This window comes from Vigna unguiculata, chromosome 7 (assembly GCF_037176805.1).
Source record: "Vigna unguiculata cultivar grain cowpea cultivar isolate G323 ecotype 2 chromosome 7, ASM3717680v1, whole genome shotgun sequence".
Classification (NCBI taxonomy): Eukaryota; Viridiplantae; Streptophyta; class Magnoliopsida; order Fabales; family Fabaceae; genus Vigna; species Vigna unguiculata.
This window is the reverse complement of record NC_140798.1, coordinates 38,700,990-38,726,070: the sequence shown is the minus strand read 5'-3', so window position 1 is coordinate 38,726,070 and position 25,081 is coordinate 38,700,990. Positions and strand designations below refer to the sequence as shown.

General features: G+C 32.1%; 3 protein-coding genes across 3 annotated transcripts; 1 reads left to right on the top strand and 2 right to left on the bottom strand.

The window, feature by feature from the left end:
- Nucleotides 1-809: 809 nt before the first annotated feature.
- Nucleotides 810-3,575, top strand: LOC114192594 (putative RING-H2 finger protein ATL61). Its single transcript, XM_028082367.2, has 3 exons — nt 810-1,339; nt 1,903-2,000; nt 2,929-3,575. Exons 1-3 carry the CDS (start codon nt 1,181-1,183, stop codon nt 3,353-3,355), a joined length of 684 nt encoding a protein of 227 aa, XP_027938168.1. The 5' UTR covers nt 810-1,180; the 3' UTR covers nt 3,356-3,575.
- A 6,241-nt stretch (nt 3,576-9,816) lies between these two features.
- LOC114189475 (cytochrome P450 77A3) lies at nt 9,817-11,885 on the bottom strand. The gene has a single exon (XM_028078037.2). The coding sequence runs from the start codon at nt 11,670-11,672 to the stop codon at nt 10,137-10,139; it is 1,536 nt and encodes a 511-aa protein (XP_027933838.1). The 5' UTR covers nt 11,673-11,885; the 3' UTR covers nt 9,817-10,136.
- Nucleotides 11,886-21,764: 9,879 nt separating this feature from the next.
- On the bottom strand, nt 21,765-24,380 carry LOC114189622 (trihelix transcription factor PTL-like). The gene is made up of 2 exons (XM_028078243.2): nt 23,833-24,380; nt 21,765-23,182 (listed from the first exon to the last, which is right to left on the bottom strand). The coding sequence occupies exons 1-2, from the start codon at nt 24,282-24,284 to the stop codon at nt 22,075-22,077; spliced, it is 1,560 nt and encodes a 519-aa protein (XP_027934044.1). The 5' UTR covers nt 24,285-24,380; the 3' UTR covers nt 21,765-22,074.
- Nucleotides 24,381-25,081: the final 701 nt, after the last annotated feature.

The following is a 25,081-nucleotide window of genomic DNA, read 5'->3' as shown; positions in this document are numbered from 1 at the left end:
AAAGTGAAATTGTTCAATTAAGAAAAAAAAATATGAGGAAATTAAATTAAATTTAATTATATATTAACATATTTAGAAAATAAATCTTTAAGAACACTTTAATTTGTTTTTTTTTCTGAAAATGTAAGTGAAATTTAAAATATAAATTTATCATAAAACTTTAAAAGTAAATTATATTTAGAAAGAAAATGTTAAAGTAAACATAAAAAATTAAATTAATTAACTTATTGTTTTTTTTTCGTTTTTTTTTCAATTTTACCTTTGTCATAATATAAAACGTATACTAACAAAGTAATAAATTTATTTATTGATTATTTTAATGCTTTTATTTTAATTATTCATTTTATCATATATAATAAAATATATTAAAAAATATTAATAATATTATTTAATTACAATTGCAAACACGATTAATTATATATACATAAATAATAATTAAACATTTACAAACATGGGTAATTAATTATACATATTGATTAGCATATTATTTTCATATTATAGATTTTAAAGTTTTTAGTTTTTAATATATTTTCTTTGTATCTTTTATTATTATTTTTACTTCCCATATATAAATCCAATTTAATTTATATGAAAAAAAAGTTAAATACCATCAATTAAATTAAATTTGTATAGTTCATTCACATCTCCTTGGTCAAATGTAAATTAGATGATAATATAAAAATATTTATGTTAGCACAACACTCTTCTTAATGAAGTAAAAAAGTCTACAACACCCCAGTGAGTCATCATCCTTCATCTTCTTTGTTCCATAGCCAAAGAACAGTACTTCAAAACTTGATTTAGATCTAAAAAATCTTGATCATAGCAATCATTACCCTTAGATCTTTCACCCCTTTCTCACTCTCACTCTTCACCAACTCACCCACCATGCCTTCTAGGGTTTGCTTTCTCTCTGTCTCTGGGACAATACAACAGTCCCAATTCTCACCCTCTCACACCACCATTATCTGATTCACCTTTCACCTCCATACCCACCCAGAAAAGCATGCATCTTTAGTGCCAGCGCGTGTAGCTCACTTCGGATTCTCATCTGAAACCCATGGAGGAAGTTGCTGGCGGTGTCTGTTAGTGTTCACTGTTCAACTGGGGCCTTTTCGGCTGGAATCTGAAATTGGAGGGTTCTTTATCAATTTGGGATTTTTTTTTTTTATTTTGCAAAATGATTTCTTCTGGGATTAACCTGGTGATGACTGTGATTGGGTTTGCGGTGAGCACCATGTTCATTGTTTTCGTCTGCACCAGGCTCATATGTGCTCGAATTCACTTGAATGCTGCAAGGAGATCCTTTCCTATTGTCTCCAGATCCAATCTCAGCATGGTGCACATTTTTTCAGTTTTCAAGTTAATCTTAAAATTTCTGCTGTTAGTATCATTATTTTTTGGAGTTTAAGTTTTATCCACTATCCACTGTTGGCGTAAAAAATTACTCTCTCAAATAATTTGAAGTTATGTTATGACTCTCAAGGTGATTCATGTGAAAGTCAACAAATTTAGCACAATTTCTGTTAGTTGGTTGACAGAGTAAAAGAAATTTCTCCACTTTTTGATTAAATGGTCTATGCCCCTTATTTATATTATTTTTCCATTTTTGATACGCATAGACCATGCACATGGCAGTGTAAAGGGTTTTGCATTATCATCCAATTACAAAATATTTTTGTTAAATTTATAATAATTATCTTAAAAGTGATACTAATCATGACATATATATGGCATACAGATTTTTACACTTTACACTGATATAACATAGCAACTGAATTTTTTATTTATTTATATATGTAAATTGATGCAGTGCAAGCTTTGTGTTGTTTTCCTAATAAATATGATGTCATTTTATTTGAATTGGATTTATTATCAATTAGACCTTTTTCCCGTGTTTAGGTGGAGCGGGGTTCCCATGGTCTCGAACGCGTGACTGTAGCCAAATTTCCAACAAAGAAGTTCAGTGACAAGTTTTTTGCTGCAGCAGAAAATTCTCAGTATGTTTGAATATCTGTTTCTCATTTATATATTCATTACTGTATGATACTCTTATGGCAAAATAGCATAAGGTAGTTTATGCCTATTTCAGTAGTTAAGTTAAAAAAGAATTGCATGCACAGGAATTTGTAATGAAGGTGTCAATCCCATAGCCTTTTTCTTTTTTTCTGTGGTTTCTAATGGTAAGTCTTCTCCAAATAAGGTCATGTTAGGCATCAGTATGTTATTATGCATCAGTACGAACTTTGACATCTCGTATGTTCTTTAATTTGAAAACGTATGTATCTGTCATGACTCATGAGAAAGTTATATGATAATAGTTTCCATTGGCTAACTCTTGTCAGAGTCTTACTTAGATTGTTCTATCACCATCACTTTTGTTGTTTTCCTGCAAAAGAAGCTTATGATAGAGTGAATTTCTTTACTCTATACGTGTATGCCATGGGAATGGATCCTCTCATGACTAATTTTATCATGGCATAGTCATATCAACAAATCTTACAAAAACTATTTATGATATGAATTAGTTGTACTAATCTCCCACAAGATTTGTCTACTAACTACCTCTTGTCGTAATGTCTGGAAGGTTATTATATACTGATGATCCTTTAATAACCTTGACACATTACGACAAAAAGACAGTTATGTAGGCAAAACTTGTGGGATGACAGTGCCATCTAATCATACCACAAATTTGGAAAGTTAAATACAGCTTCGGAAGTGGTTGACCCCAATGGTTTCCTATAATTCTTACAAAGGATACAAAATGGTATGAAGTTTTTTTGTGTGGTTTATGCTGTAAGGAACTTAACTGAGGAGAGTGCTTTAGGTTTTCTCATGAAGTTTCACATATGAGATTATTGATAACATTTCTCATTCAGATAATAATCTCCTTGTTTTGAACGTTCAATTTCATTGTTTTTGTAGATGCACAGTGTGCCTCTCAGAATACCAAGGTGAGGATATGCTGCGTATTCTCCCTTTTTGTGGACACTCCTTCCATGTGACCTGCATAGATCTATGGCTGCAGCAGAATTCCACATGTCCTGTTTGTCGAATATCGTTGCGCGAATTTCCAGATAGAAAGTGGTTAATGCAACCCTTGTTCAGCTCTGCTTTGCAACCTGGAATAGAATCCTTTGACACGCAACATTATCAGTGTATGATGGATGATAATGGATTATCATCAAGAACCCCTGACAACCATGGGGTGAATCCTGTAGAAGAAGATCATTTTCCATCTGAGGTTGGTGGAGCAGTTTCATTAGACAACATCATATGTTTAAGTGAGGGTGACTTCGTTAAAGATGAAGGGAAGAAGCATGTAGAGAGTCCATCAAACTTCCAGAATTGATTGTTTTCATGGAAATCATAGCTTCACTATCATACTTTCAAATCACACATTTAGTACAAAAGTTACTGGATTGAAAATGTGAAATGCTTTAGCAGGTTGAATGGATGGTTAATATCTTTTACTGTATATATAGCAGAGAACACCCCTTCCTCCCCTGAGCCGCTTTTTACTGTTTCTCCTATCTTGTCGTGAAATTTGGAAATTTGGATTATTTACTGAATTTTGTGTCGATTTTTTCTTGAGTTTTCAAGATAGACATATAGACACTGAGTTTGATGTTTTAAAATATATTAAAAACTTTTTTAATATACAAATGTCATTGCATTTTGAAAGGATTAGTAGAAACAGTACTAAAAACTCAACAGAGAATCTAGATTCTTCTAGAATTTGTTGATACTAAATAGTATTTCAATTCTATCTCTATTTCTCTCTTTTCCCTTTTTAATTGTAATTAGTTGAAGATCAGGTGGAGCTTTAGCTGTGTTCTTCCCCAACAAACCTTTGTATCAATTCAAGCCATGCTGTTCAATTAATGTATCTTGACTTCATATCCAACAATTGACTTTTGTAACAATAGTTTTTTTAATCAGGTTCAGTTGGTGATTTTTCTCCTTTATATTTTAAGGAAGGTGCCATAACTATGATCCATAGTTTCTTGTGAAAATATAGTTGTGACTGGGGAAAGGATCAATCTAGAAGAGCGGTTTTAAAGGGAGGAATCACAAACTCTTTTTGTGGGCCTCTTCACTTTCTTTTGTGATACGGGTGGAAAAGATTTTGTTTAAATAAGTTTGGCATACTTAAAGTCTAAACCTAGTTTACTTGCTAGCTATAGCCCTTTTTAAGCTTAACCACATATTAGATCAACATTGTTAGAAAAACTTATTTTATGTTGAATTTTTTTGGTTATGATAGATTCTAAAATAGTTTAATAGACTGATAATGAAAAGAAAAATCTATATAAAATAAATTATAATATATAAACATTAAAAGTGCTATTATTACTTTTAATAATGATAAGTTGGTTAGACGGTGTTGTAGGGTCTAAACTGTCTACAAAATTAAATCACATTTTAATAATGAAAAGCACGTATTCAGATACATCTTAATCCAAGTTGATATGACATAATCTATGCCAATTATGTTAATATTGATGTAGATTAAGATTAAAGAGATACTTCTTATGTATATAAATATTTTCTTAAATGAATATTATTTATTTTAAATAAAATATTTTACTTTAAAAAATAATTGATCGATCAACTTTGGTCGTTAGACTTCTTTTTCTTGAATTTTATACCCACATAAACTTTTTTTTTATCCTAGTCCGTATGGATCAAAGTCGAGTCCCGTAGGTAGGCCTGAGCAAAAGTGTTTAAACCGTACGAAACGATAAAATTCGAAAAGGAAAAAAAGAATTGGTTAGTTGTAAGTAAATTCGATTTAAATGTGTAAATTATATGGATAAATGCGGAGGTTGGATATGGGTTGGATTAAACTTTTGAATAATGATAATTTTATTTTCGTTTTTCTTTAATATATTATTTCAATCATCGTTCAATTATTTATTTTTAATTTTTATAATAATATAATGTGATAATTTAAAGATAATTAAAGTAATGAATTAAAAGTGATAAAAAAATAATAGGTCAAAATATCAATATTCTAAACTTTCTGTTATTTCATCCAACTCAAAATTATTAACTATAAAAGTAAATTTTTCCTTCAAAATATAATTTTGATGTCACCTCACTTTTTTTTTATCTCCAACTTTACTTACTTCTTTTTTTCGATCATTTTAATCCTGTCTAATTCGAAATGTGAAAGTGTTGAATATAAATTTAAAGGTTAAATATATATTTTTTCTTTAACTTTGACTGAATTTTGGAATTAGTTTATTTTGAAACGTTGGACCAATTTGATCTTTCATTTATCAACATACGTGAATTTAGTCTTTTTAATCAAATTTTGTTAAGTTTATTTGACATTTCAAGCACGTTTCAGGATAGTATTTGACTTTATATTAAAGCAAAAATATGTCAAATAGTATAAACAACTCAAATTCAATCCTGAAATGTGTACGAAACATCAAATAAACTTAACAAAATTGGATTAAAAAAACTAAATTCACGTATTTCGAATTGTTTCAAAAAAACATCAAGTAAATTCACGTAAAGGACTAAATTAGTCTAAAGTTTCAAAATAGACTAATTCCAAAATTCACTCAGACTTAAAAAGATTAAAAATATATTTAACATTAAATTTAAATTTAAAATGTTAAACTTAGATCATGTTAAATCGGTATTGTTAGACCTGAATGATTATACACCTATCAATTAATAATAAGATTTTGTGAGGATGTCACCGTACCCAATAATATTAAAGATACATAAAATTTATTTTTTAATTATAACAGTAATTGCAACGTCAATCTAAGCAATAACTAATGACACTGACCATACTAACGAAGTTAATATTTATTTCTATAAATTATAATTAATTGTTATATTTATTTTGATTACATAGAAAAATATTGTACTGTGTTATGAAATGGTAAAGTTGTTTGTGTTTATAAGGGTAGAGTTAATGGTGGGAAAGTTAGGAGAAAGTGGTCCACAGTGAAGATGTTTCTTCACCCTCTCACCATTAATTAGAACCTCACACTTCCAACCAACAAAACTTCATCGCCCACAACTTACTTCCTTAGCCCACAGGATTTCTCTTACTTCTGTTTCTATTTTTAATGATGCAACTATGCTACTCTTCCAACAATTTTTTACCACCTTTTATTCAACTCTCACAATAAACTCTTTCAACAATTCAAACTCATTTCTCTCTCAACAACATTGTTTCAATAAAAAAAAAAAAACAATTCTTATATGTAAGAAGGTATATGCCATTAAATTTATACTTCCATTGCATTAACAACCCATTGAAAAATATAACTTTTTTGCATTAGAAACCACGTTAAAAGTGCCCTAATAAATATTTTAAAGATATTAGTAATTAGAAACCACGGTCAAAATTTTATAATGAAATGTAGTGTATGTATAAACTGGTACATTTACTATTTATGAAATATGGCAATTAGAGATGTCAAAAAAATTCGTATCCGCGGATATCTGCGGATAAAACCCGCAACGGGTAGAAAATGGATATTAAGATTGGATACCCATTACCTGCGGGTATGGGTATCATAGTATCCGTACCCGTGGATACCCGTACCCGCTAAACTTTATCCTTATATATATATATATATATATATATATATATATATATATATATATATATATATATATATATATATTGTCTTCATTCAATAATGGTGGTCAGATTCTTACCCCACAAATGAGTAAATTACTTCCATATACTGTAGAGGCATTGATGTGTCTCTAAGACTGGTTATGGACCAACATGGAAAGTAAAGAAATTAACATTTTTACTTAGATATTTTAATTAAGTGATTGTTAGAAATTTTTACTGAACTTCTTATGTTTTAAGACTCTTCTAGATTAAAATTGGACAACCATGAAACTTTATACAATGTTGCAAGAGATAGACATTGATGAAGTTAGTAATTTCTTTAATATTCTATTCAAAAATAAACTACAATATAAATTGATAGTGATTTTTTATTTGTTTGTTTTTCAAGAATCAATCGGAGGAAGGAGACTTGTTGATCTAAGCACTAATTATGGGTAAATATTTATTTTTTTAAATATTTTTGTAAATACCCACGGGTACTCGTAGATATCCGCGGATATGAAAAAAATAGACGAGTACCCGCATAACGGATACCCGACGGATATGGATACAGGTACGGAGCGAATATTTATCCAGCGAGTAGGGTACGGGAGAGCTACTACCCGTACCCTACCCGTTGACATCCCAATATAGATATTTAATTTCATTTCGTTATTTTATATTTAATGAATATAGAACTTTTATCCTATTTGTAAATATATTAGTATTTTTGTCCTTACTTATCTTTTAATTATTTTAAATATTAATTAAATAATAATTTTACAAAAGATAAAAATCATAAGAGAAAAACATATATTAATAAATATTTAATGTCAATATACATAATTATCCAATATTAAATATATAAAAAATTATAATTATATAAATATTAATACAAAATTTAAGTAATCATAAAAAAACGTAAAAATAGTAAAATATAAATACGGTACGAAATTAGTAATAATAAAATTAATATAAAATTATTTAATAAATTCAAACTTAGAAAGAAATAAATATATAAGATAGTTTATATATATATATATATATATATATATATATATATATATATATATATATATATATATATATTATACTCGATGCAAAAATCTTGGAATAATTTCAAACAATATCTACATGGATGGGTGATCTGTCATGTCATCTTATTATTCCTCTACTCAATATAGGAAGGAAAAACATAAGGAGAGAAAATATCTTCCTTCCTCGATATAATTATTTTCAGCCAAATAATAAATATATCGGTTTCCATTACATCTAATCTAAACCACTACAAAAAACATACATGCTAGATTTGGGATAATTTTTACGAAGTACATTACTTAAATTCTCTGAATTACACGTAATAAATGGTGGACCATTGTGTTAATGAATGCTTAGAAAATAAGTATTCTGAAATTTTAATATGTTTTAGCAAAAAATAAATTGTGAACAATAAGCTACTCTTATTTATATATATATATATATATATATATATATATATATATATATGTATGTTTTTGGTGTGTGTGTTCACTTATAGCATAGCATGAGGGTTATTTATGAGTTTCGTAGACTTTATCAATACATATCGACATGCAATAAATAAATTGATTTGAGTATTCACGTAAATTTAGTTTAAAAGTATTAATCGCTATCAGATGGGATAAGACACGACTTTGTCACCATTAATTACATAGATGTATCCTTAATAATGTTTTATTTTATCAGATTTATCTTGATGATAATTTATTATACAGTTACGAGATTTTTTTTTAATAAAAAGTCCATAGTATATTTAATAATACTAAAAAAGTTGTCCACAATATTTAACGCAGTGCCAAGAATAACAAAATTAGATATTATAAAATTGTATGTAAAATCTAATTGAACACAATAAATATCTACGTCCAGCGCCACCTAACCGTTTCGCCGGAAGAAAAGTATTGAAGGATTGAAAAGAACCCATCGCTCTCATGACCCAACGATCCTAACTTCATTCTTGTTATAAACAAGAAGTAAAGCTAAATTAGAAAGAAAAATTGAATGAATCGGTTTTTAGTTTAGTTTGAAATCTAAAATCATAAAAGTGGGTGATATCATATATAGCTTCATAGGAGAGGCTGAGGTTGACCGAGGGGGATGTAATGTAATATTAGTTGGGAATTTGAGTGACGGTGAATCTTCGGTCCACTCTGCGCACTGCCCAACCCGTAAAAGTACAATGTAACGCAGAGTGTGTGGACCATTCTAACCCCACACGCTTCAAGGTTTTCATTATTCATTATTTCTTGGTATGTTTGTTCACTGCTCGAAACTTTTCTATGTAATTTTTTGCAGAAAAACATCTATTCTTTCAACGTTTTGCATACTTAGTTGGAGAGTTTAAAAAAGATGTTCAAAGTCTGGTTTAAGTAGAAATAGGAAAATTGTTTGAAGACCTTAACTGGGGTAGGTTAAAGATAACACACTAAGTGTAAACCTTGAACCTTAAAATTATAAGACAAATACGGTATCATGGTTCTTAATGTTAAATCTTTATTGTCTGTCCGTGTTAAAAAATCCGAAGCATGAGACATGCATTAACTATGCATAGGTGTGACGTGTGTGTATTGATTGGCAGAGGCAGAGAGAGGGAGCTAAGTACATAACATCTCTGCAAAACGTTTAACATGGCAGTTATTTGTCTTCTTCAACCATTGCTTTCTCTGTTATTTCTATGTCCAAATCGTCTCAGTCTTCTACTATGCTCCTGCTACTTGCACATCACTTTCCGGACTCATACGAATTTAAAGCCAACAAAAGTGGATTCATTCATTACCAACTTCCTTTTTCAACAATTCCTTAACCACAAATTCTTTCCCCTTAACTTTACTATATAATGCCAATTAAGTCTAACAAATCTCACTCTCCTTTTCAACTGCAGCACCTTCCTCCAAAACCAAACAAGTGATTACATATTGTAAGGATTTGGAGTAATCTGTTGAGAACTCATACATTAATTTTTAATTAATATATGTAAAAAAAATTCAGTTCGTATGTTCCTATAACAATGCTTCATTAAGTAACATTACTTGATTTGAGATGTCTTCAGTGCCACATCAAGGAATATGCTAAAAGAATGTGCAAAGCTTAAACAGACAAGATTTTATAATCCAAAAAATTAAACTCTAAATATGTGTAGTATGGCTTCCATTGCCAATTAGTTCATTGACAGCAAAAGGGAAAAAGAAGAAAACTAACAAAGCTTTCACTTCATTCCAAAGGGGAAAGGTGATGTCTACACTAGATCTGGATTTCTTCAAAAAGGATGTTCACATAATAAATAAGACAAGTGTAAATATCCACTAAAGATCCATTTTTGTGACAACTCCAAAACAAATTTCTCGGAACAAACCAGACCAATTAAGACAACAGAGATGAGATTAAACTTGCAGTTGTATGCAAATTAACCACAAACATGACGATGTATATATATAATAGTAATAATATTAATGATGATAAAGGTTTTATGTTATCTGTAAAAACCAGAAGCGGCAAAATTTTACAACTGCAGTTTTTCTCTTGGTTTGATGGTTGCTCTTAGAGATTCTTTCATGACCACAGTGAACTCCCACTTGCCACTGAAATCCAACTTCTTCTCTGGAGGGTAAGCACCCCATTCAAACTCCTGCACCATCCTAGCCATCATGAGGTGAATATGCACTGTGGCCATTCCCAAGCCAGGGCATATTCTTCTCCCAACCCCAAATGGTATCATCTTCACCCCTGTGACCCCAGTTATGTCTGCTTCCTCTCCCCCAGAGATGAACCTCTCAGGGTCAAATTTCTCAGGGTTGGACCAAAATTTGGGGTCCTCAGCAATGGCTGGAGTGAACACCTCAACATTTGCATCAACGGGTATGTCATACCCTCCCAGAGTGGTAGGCTCTGTGACAGCATGTGTGAGTACAAAGTGTGTTGGAGGGTGCTTCCTTAGGAGTTCCTTCACCACAGCATGTAGGTAAGGCATTTTCTCAACGTCCTTTTCATCCACCTTCTTTTCCCCCACCGTCCTCTTAATTTCTTCATACAGCTTTGTCTGAACCTCAGGGTTCGCTATGAGCTGTGCTATACCCCATTCAACCGCTGTGGCTGTTGTGTCCGTGCCTCCATTAAGAAACTCTGAGCACAGTGTCACCAATTCAGCATCCGAGGGTGCTGATTTCTTCCCATCAATTTTCAGATCAAAGAGTGTGTCCAGGTAGGAAAATGTTGTGGCAGTGTTATCTGACCCTGGGTTTTGGATTGCCCTTCTTCTCTGCTCAATAATAGGGGCTAGAAACTCAATCTGTTCTCTACGCACCTCCAATGCTCTCTTTCTTTGCTTTGAGAAAAAGGGGCTTAGGATGGGAAGATAGTCATCAATTCTGGGATCCAAGGTGATTAAAACATTCTTCATAACCTGGTCTATTCTCTCCACTGTTTTCTCATCCATCTCTAGACCAAAACACATAGCCACAAGTATGCAAAACACAGCAAACCTGGCATCTTTGAGCACCCAAACGACCCCGCTGTTGTTCTCCGCTTCATCCTTGAGCCTTTTGATGAGCTTGTCCATTGCGTTGTCCCTCACAGTGCGAAACTCCTTGAGCCTGGTGGAGCTCAGCATGTTCTGCACCATGTTCCTCCTGAGAGCCTTCCAAACGGGGCCATACAGAGCCGCATTAACGGTGAACTTGTTCTCACTGAAGATGGTTCTGGTGGGGTTCTCAGGAGGCCTTGTGGCATATGTTGCCCCCTTTTGAATCATGGCCTCGTGGACGAGCTTTGCTTCGGTGAGGATGATCATGGTCCTCTTCCCCATCTTGAGGGTGAAGATTGAGCCATATTTGAGCCTCACATCGTTCACATACTCAAAGAAAGGCTTCCCAGAACGAGCAACTTGGAAAAGGTTCCCCACAATAGGCCATCCGGGGGGTCCTGGCGGAAGGTTCAACTTCTTGGATTTGGTTCTGCGAATGAGGAACAAAATGAGGCCTGATACGAAGAGGGCCAAGGCAGTGAAGGTAAGGCGATCATAGAAAGAAAGTGTCACCATTTTTGGGAGAGAGAAAGAGAGAGAAAGAGAGGAAGAAAGGGTTATTGGAGGAGATGATGATCAATAGGTGAAGAATGCATGGAGGGTATAAAAATGGAAGGCAGCGTGAAATTGTAGGTGAGGCTAATTAAAGCACTTTGAAGCGAAGAGACGAAGGTGGTTGTGGTGGTGCGAGTACTTTTTGGTTACTGCTACACTTGTGTTGAGGCGGGTTCTGATGGTGACCGCTACTTAATGGACTCAACAACTTTGATAAAACAGCTTTGGACATGCCATGCTTCGAAGAAGTGATGCAAAATTTATGGCTAACCGCAAGAAAACAAATGGTGCGGCTCACAGGTAAGGGGCTAGAAACATTAAATGCAGCACTGACCAATATTGCAGTAATTCAGAACGATCATTTCACAACTTTGACGTGGCATTTTTTCAAACACGTGGCAGATAGTAAAAAGGTGATATGAAAGGGCTACGGAGAGAACAAGGAGAGCTGCTTCATCCAATAGTAATTGCCATGCACTGAACATGGAAATTCAAAACAAGGTCAACGACATTTGAGTTGAGTTGAGAGTCTTCCACCCACACACTCAACCTACCAAACTTTCTTTTCTAACATTATATTTCTTACTTCAAACAACAAACTCTTTTTTTTTTTCCTCTAATCAATTCCATTTGGTTTAGAAAAAGAAAATAAAAGAACGATGGAAATGGAAAAAAAAAACTAAATGTAAAATAAATTAATTTATTAGATGATTTAGAAAAAGATATTTTAAATAATAGAAAGTAAATTATGTAGATTGTACTATAGTTCCTATCATCCTCAATTTTTACAAAAAAGAAGAAGAAGAATAATAGTGAATTTTAGAGTTAATTATTGTTGGAAGATGCGGATTTATAATTATTGTTGTTTTCTTTTACAATTTAAAATAGTTGTTAAAAAAGAAATTAAAACAAGAAAATGGCTTGCTTATATATATATAACTTAAAAGTCATTTTTTTTAATTTCTATATTTGGCGTGTTCTGTATTCGACACGTATTGAATATCGACACTCGTATGATACCTGTAGGATATATTATGTCAAATCTGAAAAATATTTTTTTATCTTTAATATGATTTTGATGATTAAAATAAGAAATAAATTTTATTTTATTACTATTTTTCGCATATTGGATATTAGATAGATTTATTTTTGTATTAGTTGACAATGTGTTAGTTGATCGTTTCAAACTTAACATGTATATACACTGTATTCCGTATCCTATATTTTTCAATCTAACTATATCTCCATATCTATGTTCGTATGGTATCCGTATCTATATCCGAGCTACATATAATATAAATAATTCACCTGAAAAATTAAGTTTGAGTTTAAGCATGATTGCGGCCACTAACAGCGCAGTGGGTGGGGGAACCTTGGTCAACGAGAAATTAGTGCTTAATCACAGTTGTTAATAAGCACACTTGTTTGCTTTGAAAGTTTCTTGGAGAAAATAGTGTGGAAGTGATACTTACACTGTTATACCAACATTGATCACATGACTTTTATATAATCACTTATATTGGTATGATAAAAATGCAAAAAAAAAAAAAATGTTTTAAAACAATTGAGATATAGCGTCGAAATTTCAATTATAAACTAATAAATACAACTAATTCAAAAACATATATTTATGATAGTCAAATTCAAAAGTTAACATCTGAATTGAAAGAAAAGAAAAAACTGAAAACAGTTTTTTACCATCAGTATTTTATGGTGTACGTTATTCAATGTTCATCATCATCTGCAAAATCTAGATAAAATTTAAAGTTGCTTCGAATATTACTTAATATTTTTTATTTAAATTAATTTTTAAAAAATATTTTAATTTTAGAAATTTATTATTATTTTAAATTAGAAATCAGATATTTTAAATATTTTATATTTTATATTTATTATATTTTGCTTTATATATAAAATATATTAATAAAATACAAAAATATGTTTTTTCTATAAGATAATATATATATATATATATATATATATATATATATATATATATATATATATATATATATATATATATATATATATATATATATATATCGTATTTTCAAAAATTCTAAAAATTCTATCAGCTTCATGTACTTTTAATTAGTAAAAAAAGGCCTTCTCCTTTTTCTTTATTTTATGAGATAACTATAAACTAAGGATTTTATATTCAATGCGGTGAAGCATTTATGGTCCTTATTAATTCGGCTTAATAGAGAATGTAAGAGAAAAAAAAAATGAAACAAAGGAGTGAAATCATATTTTTACACAGAATAGAAAAATAGCAAAATCCTTTCTCTTAGAATTTATTTTCGTCCTATTTTCGTCCTATATAGGACCATGTACAAGATGTTTAATTAAAGCACTTTAACTAAAACGTAAGTCATAAGATAACAAATAAAGATATAAACGTATTTCTTTATTTGCTAGTAATTAATCAATACTAGTTTAAAACTATGTTCAATATTTAGAAGCTAAACTCTGATATTTAATTAATGATCATGCTTATTGTTTTTGTTGTTAATTTGTATTAGGATAACATTATTTGATTGCTTATTTAAAAGCAACTTCTATTAATATCAGACAAACTTTAACTTCACACCACAAAAGAAAAATTTGAATAATTGGTGCATCAAGTAGGACTCTCACTAATGTTGGAAAGGAAAAAAAAAACTTCACTTAATTATAGTAAATTCAATTAATAATAGATAAACACACTTTTTTTACATAACAACAGAACAAATATAAAAAGAAAAATATTATTCAATCTATCCTTCAAAATGTGAATGATGAGTGAAACCGTGTTTAATTTTTTCTTCCAGCTTTAGAATATCTTCAACGAAATTAATGATGTACAACAAAATCAATAAGAGTAATTGCATCTCTTTAATTCACGCTATAGCTAGACACATTAAAATATGTAATTAATTATAAACTGAAAACAGTTACAAATTATTTTTTTTTCCCTTTTTTCTATACCAATAACCCTACACTTCAATTAAACCGATCATGGGAATTTGTTGATAAGAATAGTGTGACTTACGACTTTTCATATAATTTGAGTCTATTTAAACCTAATAACATAAAAATATGTTACAATTATGTTATTTTATTAGAATGTATATAAATATATCTTTATTAATGCACTCAATAAATCCCACATTGTTTAGAGGAATAAGAATTTTGTTTTGATTACCAATTTTAAGATATTATTTGTTTTCATACTTATAATTTTATTACAGTTTTATTTGTTTAAAAAATATCAAAATAATATATATATATATATATATATATATATAAATTATTTTATTCACAATTTTTAATTAATATAAGACTGTTGAACATATCATACTAATTTTTCCTATTTTTTCAAGCTCAATACGAAGAACTGTAAAACTACAAATTATACTTTACTTTGATTTTACCTTCAATTGAAAATTAATTTTAGAAAATATAAATTTGGTTTAATAATAAAAATTATAATAAAAGGTGAAAATAATTATGAGATTAATTTGTTTTTTCACAAAAACTATAAAATTAGTTTGAAAGATATGAAAAAAAGGAAAAGAAATTGTGTATTCAATTCTCCACTAACAAAATACCAACGATAACATAAAATATTAATTATTCATTACATCTTCCAACTTTAACCCATTGCCTATCCTACAGCCTCGATTCAACTAATTTGTCTATTGATTTGAAGACAACATATTTAAGGAACATTTTGAGAATACTATATCAAGGAACATTTTGATAAAGCAGACAGCCATTACTTGTCCATACAAAAAACATTATTTTGGTTGGGTAAATTCATCTACTGTTTTGTAATAAACAGTGATCACAACATATGAATACTGTGGTTTTACACCAATTGGTGTGATCTACTTTTCTTTCCTCATTGTGATGCCAAATTTGTCGGCGAAATTTAATTGATCCGTTTAAAGGGTTAATTATTTAGTTTGATAGGAATTAATGTCACCAAATTTGGTCCCAATATGAAACCCGACACAATTTGGAACTAAAATAGATGGTAACGTGTGTCCCCAGTATTCCATTCTTCTTTCCCAAATTCCATTTTGCCTTTTCAAACTTCATGCATGAAGAGACCTCTTTAAATGCTTTCCTATGTGAAAAAAAAATGTTATTTGTGAACACAAGTACGAGTCAAATAACATTGTGGACCCCTTAGCAAAACGTTTTACATTTATTAAAACAAAATACCATTTTTATACTAAAATGATAAATTCATTTTATTTAAAGTATATTATATTACCAAAATATAATGAATTTTATTATTCTATATATGTTAAAGTAATAATTAATAACATCATATGTTTGATTTTTTTAATAAATAATAAATAATATTGGGTATTATTATAAAATTGTAGCATCCCAAGCGGATTGACACTCCAAAACTTTTAGTATCATCTATCATTACATAAATATCCATAAAAGGAATAATAAAGAAACAAAATACAAGGAGGCATAAAAGGCTAGAAAAAACTCATGTCAAAGAAAACAACACCAAACTAAAAAAACTAACTGAGCCTAAATTCTTAATGGTTCTGACCATTTTTAACAAAAATTCAACTTTATAGAAATAAAATAATTTTATAGTATATAAATAGGATGCAAATCTCATCTTGTAGCGTTCCAATTAAATAGATAAAAATCAATTTAAATAAACGTCACATATATTAAATATTCAGAGAGTACGTACACAGTACCCCAACATATCCATAACAAAAAAAGGTGGCACAACACTGCCTAACCCCAAAATAACATGAAACACAACAACACCGGTTCTTGTATAGAAAGGTAAATAGACAATAACTTCTTCAGCTGAGGGCTCCATAGTGAGCTCATACCTGTCCATGACCATCACACTGTAGCATCTCCATCGTTATTACCACTGCCTCGATTTCTCACATCTGCTCACATCAATAGAATTGATGATCATTGCAAAGGGGGGAGACCACACACACAACCATACAAATAAGCAAAAGGTTAAGCTAGTGCACAAGATTCATACATTATAATAATTATCATTCAGTCATAGAATCGAGCATAAATGACGGGAACCCACACATAATATATCAAACCCCCTTTCAAAACTATAAGACTTGACTATCCGGATCCATATCTGAGGCACCACCACATGACAATGGAATTATGCCCTACAAATGAGGCGTCACCGCGAGGCCTTCATGGAATTATACCCTTACAGGAGGCACCACCACGTGGCCTCCGTGGAATTACGCCCTGGCCCTGAGGCACCACCACAACCCCCCGTGGAATTACGTCCTTTTCGTCGAGGCACCACCAGGGACTCCCCTTAAGGGTCCATGGAATTACGTTCAACCGGTGAGGCGCCACCAAGATCTCTCACTACAAGAGTCATGGAATTATGCCATACCCATACTTTAAACATGTTTCACCCACAATCAATAATTTCTCAAAACATACATATCATGTATAATCAACAAATCATGCAACTCACGTTTTCTCATTCATATTCCATCAACCACGTGCCATTTCCATTTCAAATTTACGCATTAATCATGCCATTATCACACAACCCTTCCAGTAAAGCATTTGGGTCAAATAAGCAAGCCACACACCAGTGAACCATTTAACAACCACATCAAAACCTGCCTGCTGCCTTGCCCAAGCTAACAGGGCTCGCTCAGGCGAGAGGGATCCTCTCGCTCAGGCGAGAGGGATCCTCTCGCTCAGGCGAGAGGGATCCTCTCGCTCAGGCGAATCCCAGCTCGCCTAGGCGAGGGCGCGACGAAAGAACAGGGGGCTCTGCGGGGTCTCGCTCAGGCGAGCCCCTTCTCGCCTAGGCGAGAGCACTCCTCGCTCAAAAAGAACACAAGTCGCCTAAGCGACAGTTCGAGGGACAAAAAACCTGGGCGAGCCTCTAATAATCTCGCCTAGGCGAGATTAGCTAGCTTGTGCGAGAAAACCAGCACCTGCCACTGTTTTCGCGTACAATAGCCAAAACCACAAACCAAAACATGCTTAAATCAATCCTAATCGGGCACAACGACCACCAACCAATACAGACATGAAATAATCGGCAAAACCGCGAAAAACACCAGCAACTGAGAGTCCTAGCTTCCCTTACCTGGAAAAGACTAGCACGAGACCTCGATCTTAAACAGTGGTGAACGGCAAAACCAGGAGCGACTCAAGGTGCTGGAAAAAGATGAGAGACACGGGAAAAGGGTTATCCAGCGAAATAGTAGCAAAACCACGAGCAGGGTTAGAAGGAGACTTGCGCAGAATATGAAAACGGAGTTGAGCACTGTTCGATCGGGAAAACGTAACCCTAACAGAGCTCCTTACGGCAGCGGAGTATGACGACACAGTTCTAGATCTGTTTCTGAAAATGAGACAAATGGGGATTAGGCAGCACGAATTTGACATTTAATCTATGGGCCAGCCTCTAGGCCCAACTGTTGTAGGGCAACCCTTCACTTTAGGGCAAAAAAGGGAACCATAAATTAATGGGCCTTACACATCTTACAAACTAGTTTTGTGAGATTGAGTTAAACTTAAAACTTCACTTCTGAAATTTTTAATACACTTCCTCACACTAAGATATATAATACTTTACATATTAAAACTCTAATATTACTAAAAATACCAAATACCTATTAATTTCACAAAAGATGTGAGAGAATATATATATATATATATATATATATATATATATATATATATATATATATAAAAGACAACCAATATTGAAAATCCTTCTTAGACACTAAATTTGATATGAATGTTTCCTATAGTGTAAATACACATTAAAAAAAAGGTGAAGTCGTGAGACACGATCATTAAACCCTACAACATTCATTTAGAGTTAACATGAAAATAAAATAAAATAATGAACTCTGTCAACAATTAGACAAACAATAATTCCTTGGCATCAATAACTAAATAACTTCAAAAAACTAACTATCAACAATTATTGTGAAATCCACCTGCTTTCCAACTCCTTCGTTGCCATTTATATCATAACAAACAATGTTTCAGTAATTAACATAACAATACTTTTACCTGTTCTGAAAGTATTCCAGACCAAGTTATTTTTTAAAATTTTTCAAAATATAATCCTTGGAAAACAACTATTCGAACAAGTTCTTTAAAATATATATAAAATGCAATATAAATAAAAAAAATTCAGAAAAAACTTTTTCAAATATATGATATGCATTTCAAAACAAGATTTTCCAAATAAGTATTTGGAGGTGGTAGCTGCCATAGCAGCAGCGGTATGGTGCAACAAGTAATAATAGTGCAGATAGTAGTCATCGGGTGCAGAGTAAAAAAGCCCATATACAATTGCCGAATTGAGACCATATTTAAAAAGTTTTAATAACGTAACTACCAGCTTTTTTTTCTGCACCTCCACAAATATTTTTCTTGCACTTCCATAAATTTTTGTATAGCTTTTGTGTATTTCAGATTTTACAATTAAAAATATAAATTTTACATTACATAATATATAATTTGAAATATAATTTTTAGGATATTAAAATATAAAATACAATGTAAAATTATTTTTTCTCTTTTATTTGAAAATACACAATTCGAAATATTTTCTTTTTTAAAATAAAACTGAAACATTCCTGATTATTAAGTTATGTTTCACAGGAAGGATAACCAATTAGGATTCACATACAAAGAGAGTTACATTTACGATTTGTTTTTTCCATAATTTTTTTTTTTTTGAAATTATTGGCATTCTTTACTGGAAAATGCAGACAGCATAAATAATAAAGTTGAGAATCAGCCAGTAAAGTGCCTTGGCTTAAATAAACATCCTTCCTCTCTAGGTAAAAACATGGAGAATAATTAAAATTATTTTCCATAAATAAAAAATAATTTATATATAAGTTAATTTATAATTTTTCAAAACTAAATTTAGTTTATAAAAAATGTATTTCATAGTATTCTTCTTTCCTAAATATGCTTATAAGAATCTTATCTTGTCCTTACAATATTCGTTTCCAAGATTTTAAAGGTTACTTATAACTTTTCTCTATCTCTATTAATCAGTAGTGGTTTCTCTGTAGAGATGGTAAAATGAGTTTTAACTTGTGAGCTAATCCGGCTCATCATGGGTTTGAGTTGGGTTGAATTCAGAAAAATTTATTTTTTTCAAAAGTGGGTTGAACTTAACCCGGCTCACTTAACCCACGGGTTAAACAGGTTTGAGTCGGGTTGAAGGTGGGTTGGCCCACTTAATCCATCAACATTTTTTTATAATTTTTTAATAATTATTTACTACTCCTATTATATATGTTCACAATTTCATATTTTTAAATGCTAGAAATGTTACTCAATAATATATGAATAGTTTGAATGCTTAATTAATTTGAATTAATTTGATTATCAAGTTATATATGTTTATACTTTAATCTTTAACTATAATCTTTATAGTAAATTACTCAAGCAGTCGTTTTATAACTAATTTTTGTCTAAATTAACATGACAAAAATGTATAGTTTTTTTATTTATATTTTGTTGAATAGCATGACAGAAAACGTGTAATATTAACTATGTTTTCTTAGACTATATGGATACTTTATTAGAAACAATTCATCCTATATTGAAGGTGAGCATGATCAAGACATTGGTTATTAATTTTACTATAATTGTCATCTCATGAGTTACTTAAAAATTTATTTAAATATTTGAATACAAAAAAATAAATAAATAAATATTTTTTTATGTGAATTGGTAAAACAACCCACTTAATCTACCAACCTATGATTGGTTGAGCTGGATTACAAAATTTCTGACTCACCATAAAATGAGTCGGGTTAGAGTTATTCATTTTCAATCCGACTCATAATGAACCGACCCGTATAAATCGGATCGGCTCACATTTGAGATGTCTATTCCTCCCCACTTGTTTTCTCTTTCTATTTTTCATCTTCTACTGTTTGATAAACTTAATTATCCACACATATAGTAGTTTTTAATGTAGATATAATAATGCGATGAAAAACTACTATCGATTTATTTTAAACCGATCAAAAGTTTCGAGATTTTATAAGCCTATTGGTTGGCTTTACATGCTCAACTCAGGGAGTGAAAAAAAAAAAGAAGAAGAGGAGGATGATAATAATTCTTAATTGTTATCAAAGTAAAAGTTGCAAAAAATAAAAAATTAACAGGTATGGTATAACTGTTACTGTAGACACTGGTAATGACGTTTTGAAGCGAAATGAGAAAGAATATCAGAAGGGCAATTTAGTAAATTGAAAAAGTTTTAGCCTTTAGTTGTATATTTGTCGTATGAGGTTCAGAGTAAGACAACATGCATACCCTCATATTTTAATGGATATTATGTTGATACTTTTTCTTTATTCCACTTTCATTTAATACCCTTACAAATTATTTTTAAATTTTTTTTATTTATATTTATTTTTATTAGTTAAATATAATATTTTGCTTTTAAAAGAAGTTGGGAAGTGTAGTAAGAAAAAATGATGAGTGTGAAAATATAGTTTTCCTATTTTAATTCCACATGTTTTTTTCCTTCTCTTACTTCTGGCACACGCATTCACTTCAAAAAACACATTATTCTCTTCTTTATAGAAAATATCTCCTTAAATGTATCTCCCTTTTTCATCCCTGATTTTCTATGTGTTATCTCTTACCCAAAAAAATTATATTTACAAGAAGAAAAGTTATTAGATAATTCAAACTATCATAGTCATTATTAATCTCTATATATATGAGATGTAAATGAATGAGACTAATTTATTGAAATTGAGAATTTTAAACATATATGTAGAAAAACTAGTCAGATTTATAAAACAACATATATAGTGATCCCAGGTTAATCATTTCTACAAATAACAAACATATGAAGTAATCCTTAAATTAATACGAGAATCGTATGTAATCTTGTTAAGCTTGAGTTGATATAATAAATGCCTACCTCCAAATCCAAATACCCAGTTATTGCATCCAGTAATAAACATATTTTCAAGGGTACATTTCCACATAAACTGGTATTGCATTCTTTTAGAATCAATCACATGAACGCAGAAGATACTTATAGATTTCTACTTCTACAAACTTACATAGATGCATAATAGATAATTAATAACTAAACTCTGGCATTGATGCATGCATGGATAAAACTGATCATAATCAACAAAGTCAATGCTTACACACTGAATACAAAGTTAAACACATGGTGATTTGCGAATGATTCAAACTTGCTAATTAATCCTAATCAACGATGTTTCTCCCAAAGTTTTTTCCTTTTAACAACGCTCAGAACTCAAAAGCAAGTGTGATATATACTTAACCTTTCTGATGAAGCCTGCGTTATTACAAGAATGTGTCAAAGATCATCATCATCCGTCACCTTAAGTCCCAAATACCAAGGCCTTCTTTTCCCACCATCACACTCATCCACTGTTCTTCTCAGAGAGATGCTGATCTCATCCCATATTTGCTTGCACTCACTTCCACTCCTTTCAAACCCCAAACAACCCAGTTTTCCTGATATTTCATCCCAAAGCCCATTCTCCAAGTACCCATTTTCTCTGAATCGTTGCTCAAAACCACTCCTTAATTGTATCAAATTCGAAATCTCCATCTCTGTCCACCTACTGCTACCTCTTTGATCCACACCCTCCGACGGAAATTCAATCTTTCCCTGGCCCTTGTTCTTGTTTCCTGCTTCTTCAACCATGGCTTCATCCAGAGGCAATGCTTCAAGTTCGATCCCCACGTGTTTCCTCACAACCTCTATCAATGCAGAATCTCTAGCTTCAACCCACGCTTTCTCTTTAGCCCACAGCTCATGCACCTGTTGGTCAAACCACATCGACTCTTTCCTCTTCCTCTCTTCCTCCTTCGATGACATCTCTTGCTCTCTTTGTTCAACAACGCTCAGCATTCTCTCCATCCAAGCATCTTGGGTCTCTATGATTTTCCTCATGTGGGAATCCACAATCTCCTCCACTTTCGCTCTCCAGCTTTTTCTCAACCTCCTCTCATCGCCGTGTCTTTCATCCGACAACGCTTTCTGCTTCTCCCTCGACTGCCTCATCATGAATGCAATGGCGGAAAGATCCTCCTCGTTGTTTTCGGACGAGGATGTCTCGAATTCGGACGAGTTTGAGATGCTCAGGCTCTCTGAGCACTTGGGGTTGTTACTAGAATCGCCGTTGTTGTCTTGGTTGATTGTGAAGGTTGGTGTTTGAATGTTGTTAGTGTTGTTACTGTTTCCACCACCACGATGGGGTTTATCTGAAGTTGAGGCATGGTTTGTGTTTGCTTGGTCTCCGCATATTGCTTCGAGCTGCCTGAAGAACCTGTAGTGCTTCCCATCTTGTCTACTGGCTTTACCTTCCTTCGTCTTCTTGTAATATTTGTACAAATTCTCAAACTTCTCTTTGCATTTCTTCCCACTTCTTTGGTACCCAAATTCCTCAGCCATTATCCTAAACACGCATGCACATTAAAAATTGTAAATCCATTTAAGATTTAGGATTTAAGATTTCTCCATTATGTTTATTATCATTGTATTGTATCTTCTTTGACCATGTGTGGTGAAGGATTAAAATAATGAAAACATTCTCTCTTCATTAAAGATGTCAGAAACAAGAATACAATTATCCGAGTTCAATCAATCAAGGAAATAAACTCCGATATATAGCCCTAACTAGCTGAGCAAAGTAGCTAGCTAGGTCTAATAGTACTAAAAACAAAGACAGGCTTTCAGGGTGCTGAAAATCCTTGCACCCATAATTACTTACTCACAGAAAAACCAGTGCAAGTATACACATTGAGTCAGTGGATTTCTTGGACAAAACTAGAAATAGATAACAAAAGCCACATGGATCTCTCAGTTATCTGTAAGTAATGGCCTGTCATTTTCAAATGCAAAGAGGAAATTAGCCTCCCACCCCCCAAAAAATTGTAAACCAGCAAGATAAAAGGAAAAGACAGAAAGAACAACCACATATTTCTTCACTCCTCACTCCTCAACCTCACTATGCATTTCCCCAACTCGTTCTGAGTCTGAAAACAAAACAGAAAGCAAAAACAGTGGTTTTCTTCCTTTTTTTCAGAAGTTAGTGTATACATATACCTAGAAATCTCATTCCACAAGGGTGCTTTCTGATTATTCTCTCTGAACTTGCAATCAAGACGAGATCTGATCTCTAGAAGCGAAAGGGTCTCCTGTCTCGGCCACCTGTTGTTCCCGGAATCAAACCCAAACCACCCTTTCTCTGCACTCTCCATGCTGCAGAATGCATGATCCGAGACAGCACCGGTGGCAGCATTAGTAGGGTTGACACCAGAAGAAGAGGAATAGTCATGATGATGAGCAAAGTGAGTGAAGGCACGAGGGAAGAAAACGTCCCCAACCATGTTGGGGTCATAGGTGTTCGGTGGAATTGTAGTAGCAGCAGCAGCAACCGCACTGAGACCATGGTGAAGACACAGTGGCTCAAGTAGGTGCGTGTTTGAAGGGTTCATATGGGTTCTGGGTGGTATAAACCGCCGGAGATCCTCCGGCAACCCATATGGGTCACCCATAAGGAAAAGACAGTGAGAGAGAAAAGGAAAAGGAAAACGAAGTGTGTACAGAAGACACAGAAGGGATGAGAGAAGAGTCTCACTCACTTGGTTCTATTCTATCACACAACAAGCAACACTTTTTATTTATTTTTTCATTTACCTTTTCACCCTCTATTTCATCTTTCACAAATTTGACGGCAGCCACGTTACCTAGTAGAAAAAATATTATATAAAAATATAGTTAGTGTTATGAGGTGTTTTTACAATGAGAAGGAAGAAAGTAAGTAATGTGACGTAAAAAGAATGAGAAGAAAAGATGAAAAAAGAGAGTGTGCAGTAGTAATAAGAGATGAGTATTAATTGTGAAGGACGAAACGGACGTTGATTGTTTTAGTAACTTATTATTATTATTTGAGAAGAGGGGACAGGATCCGAGTCTACCGCAACTCTTAAAAGTTAGACTCATCTGGGTCAGAGCATGAGAGGAAGAGAAAGAGAAGGTAATTAAAGAAGGTGATTTAAATAGTAAGGATTGAAGTACTTGGTAGGGAAAGTGTAAATTATAGGTTCCTCTTAGACCCATTCTTACTTCTTCCATACCTAGGAGATATAAAAGTACCATCATCAAATGGTTTTCCTTATTCATCTTCTACACAGACAAACAATTGCTGTTAAATTCTCTTCTCTCATTCTAAACCAAAAATATTATTGTTTGAGGCAGTGAGAGAGAGACAAATGGCAGGGGATGAGACGATGAATCGTGACGGATGCACAGTACTTCACACTTAACCTTTTCACTACTTTTACTTGCTTTT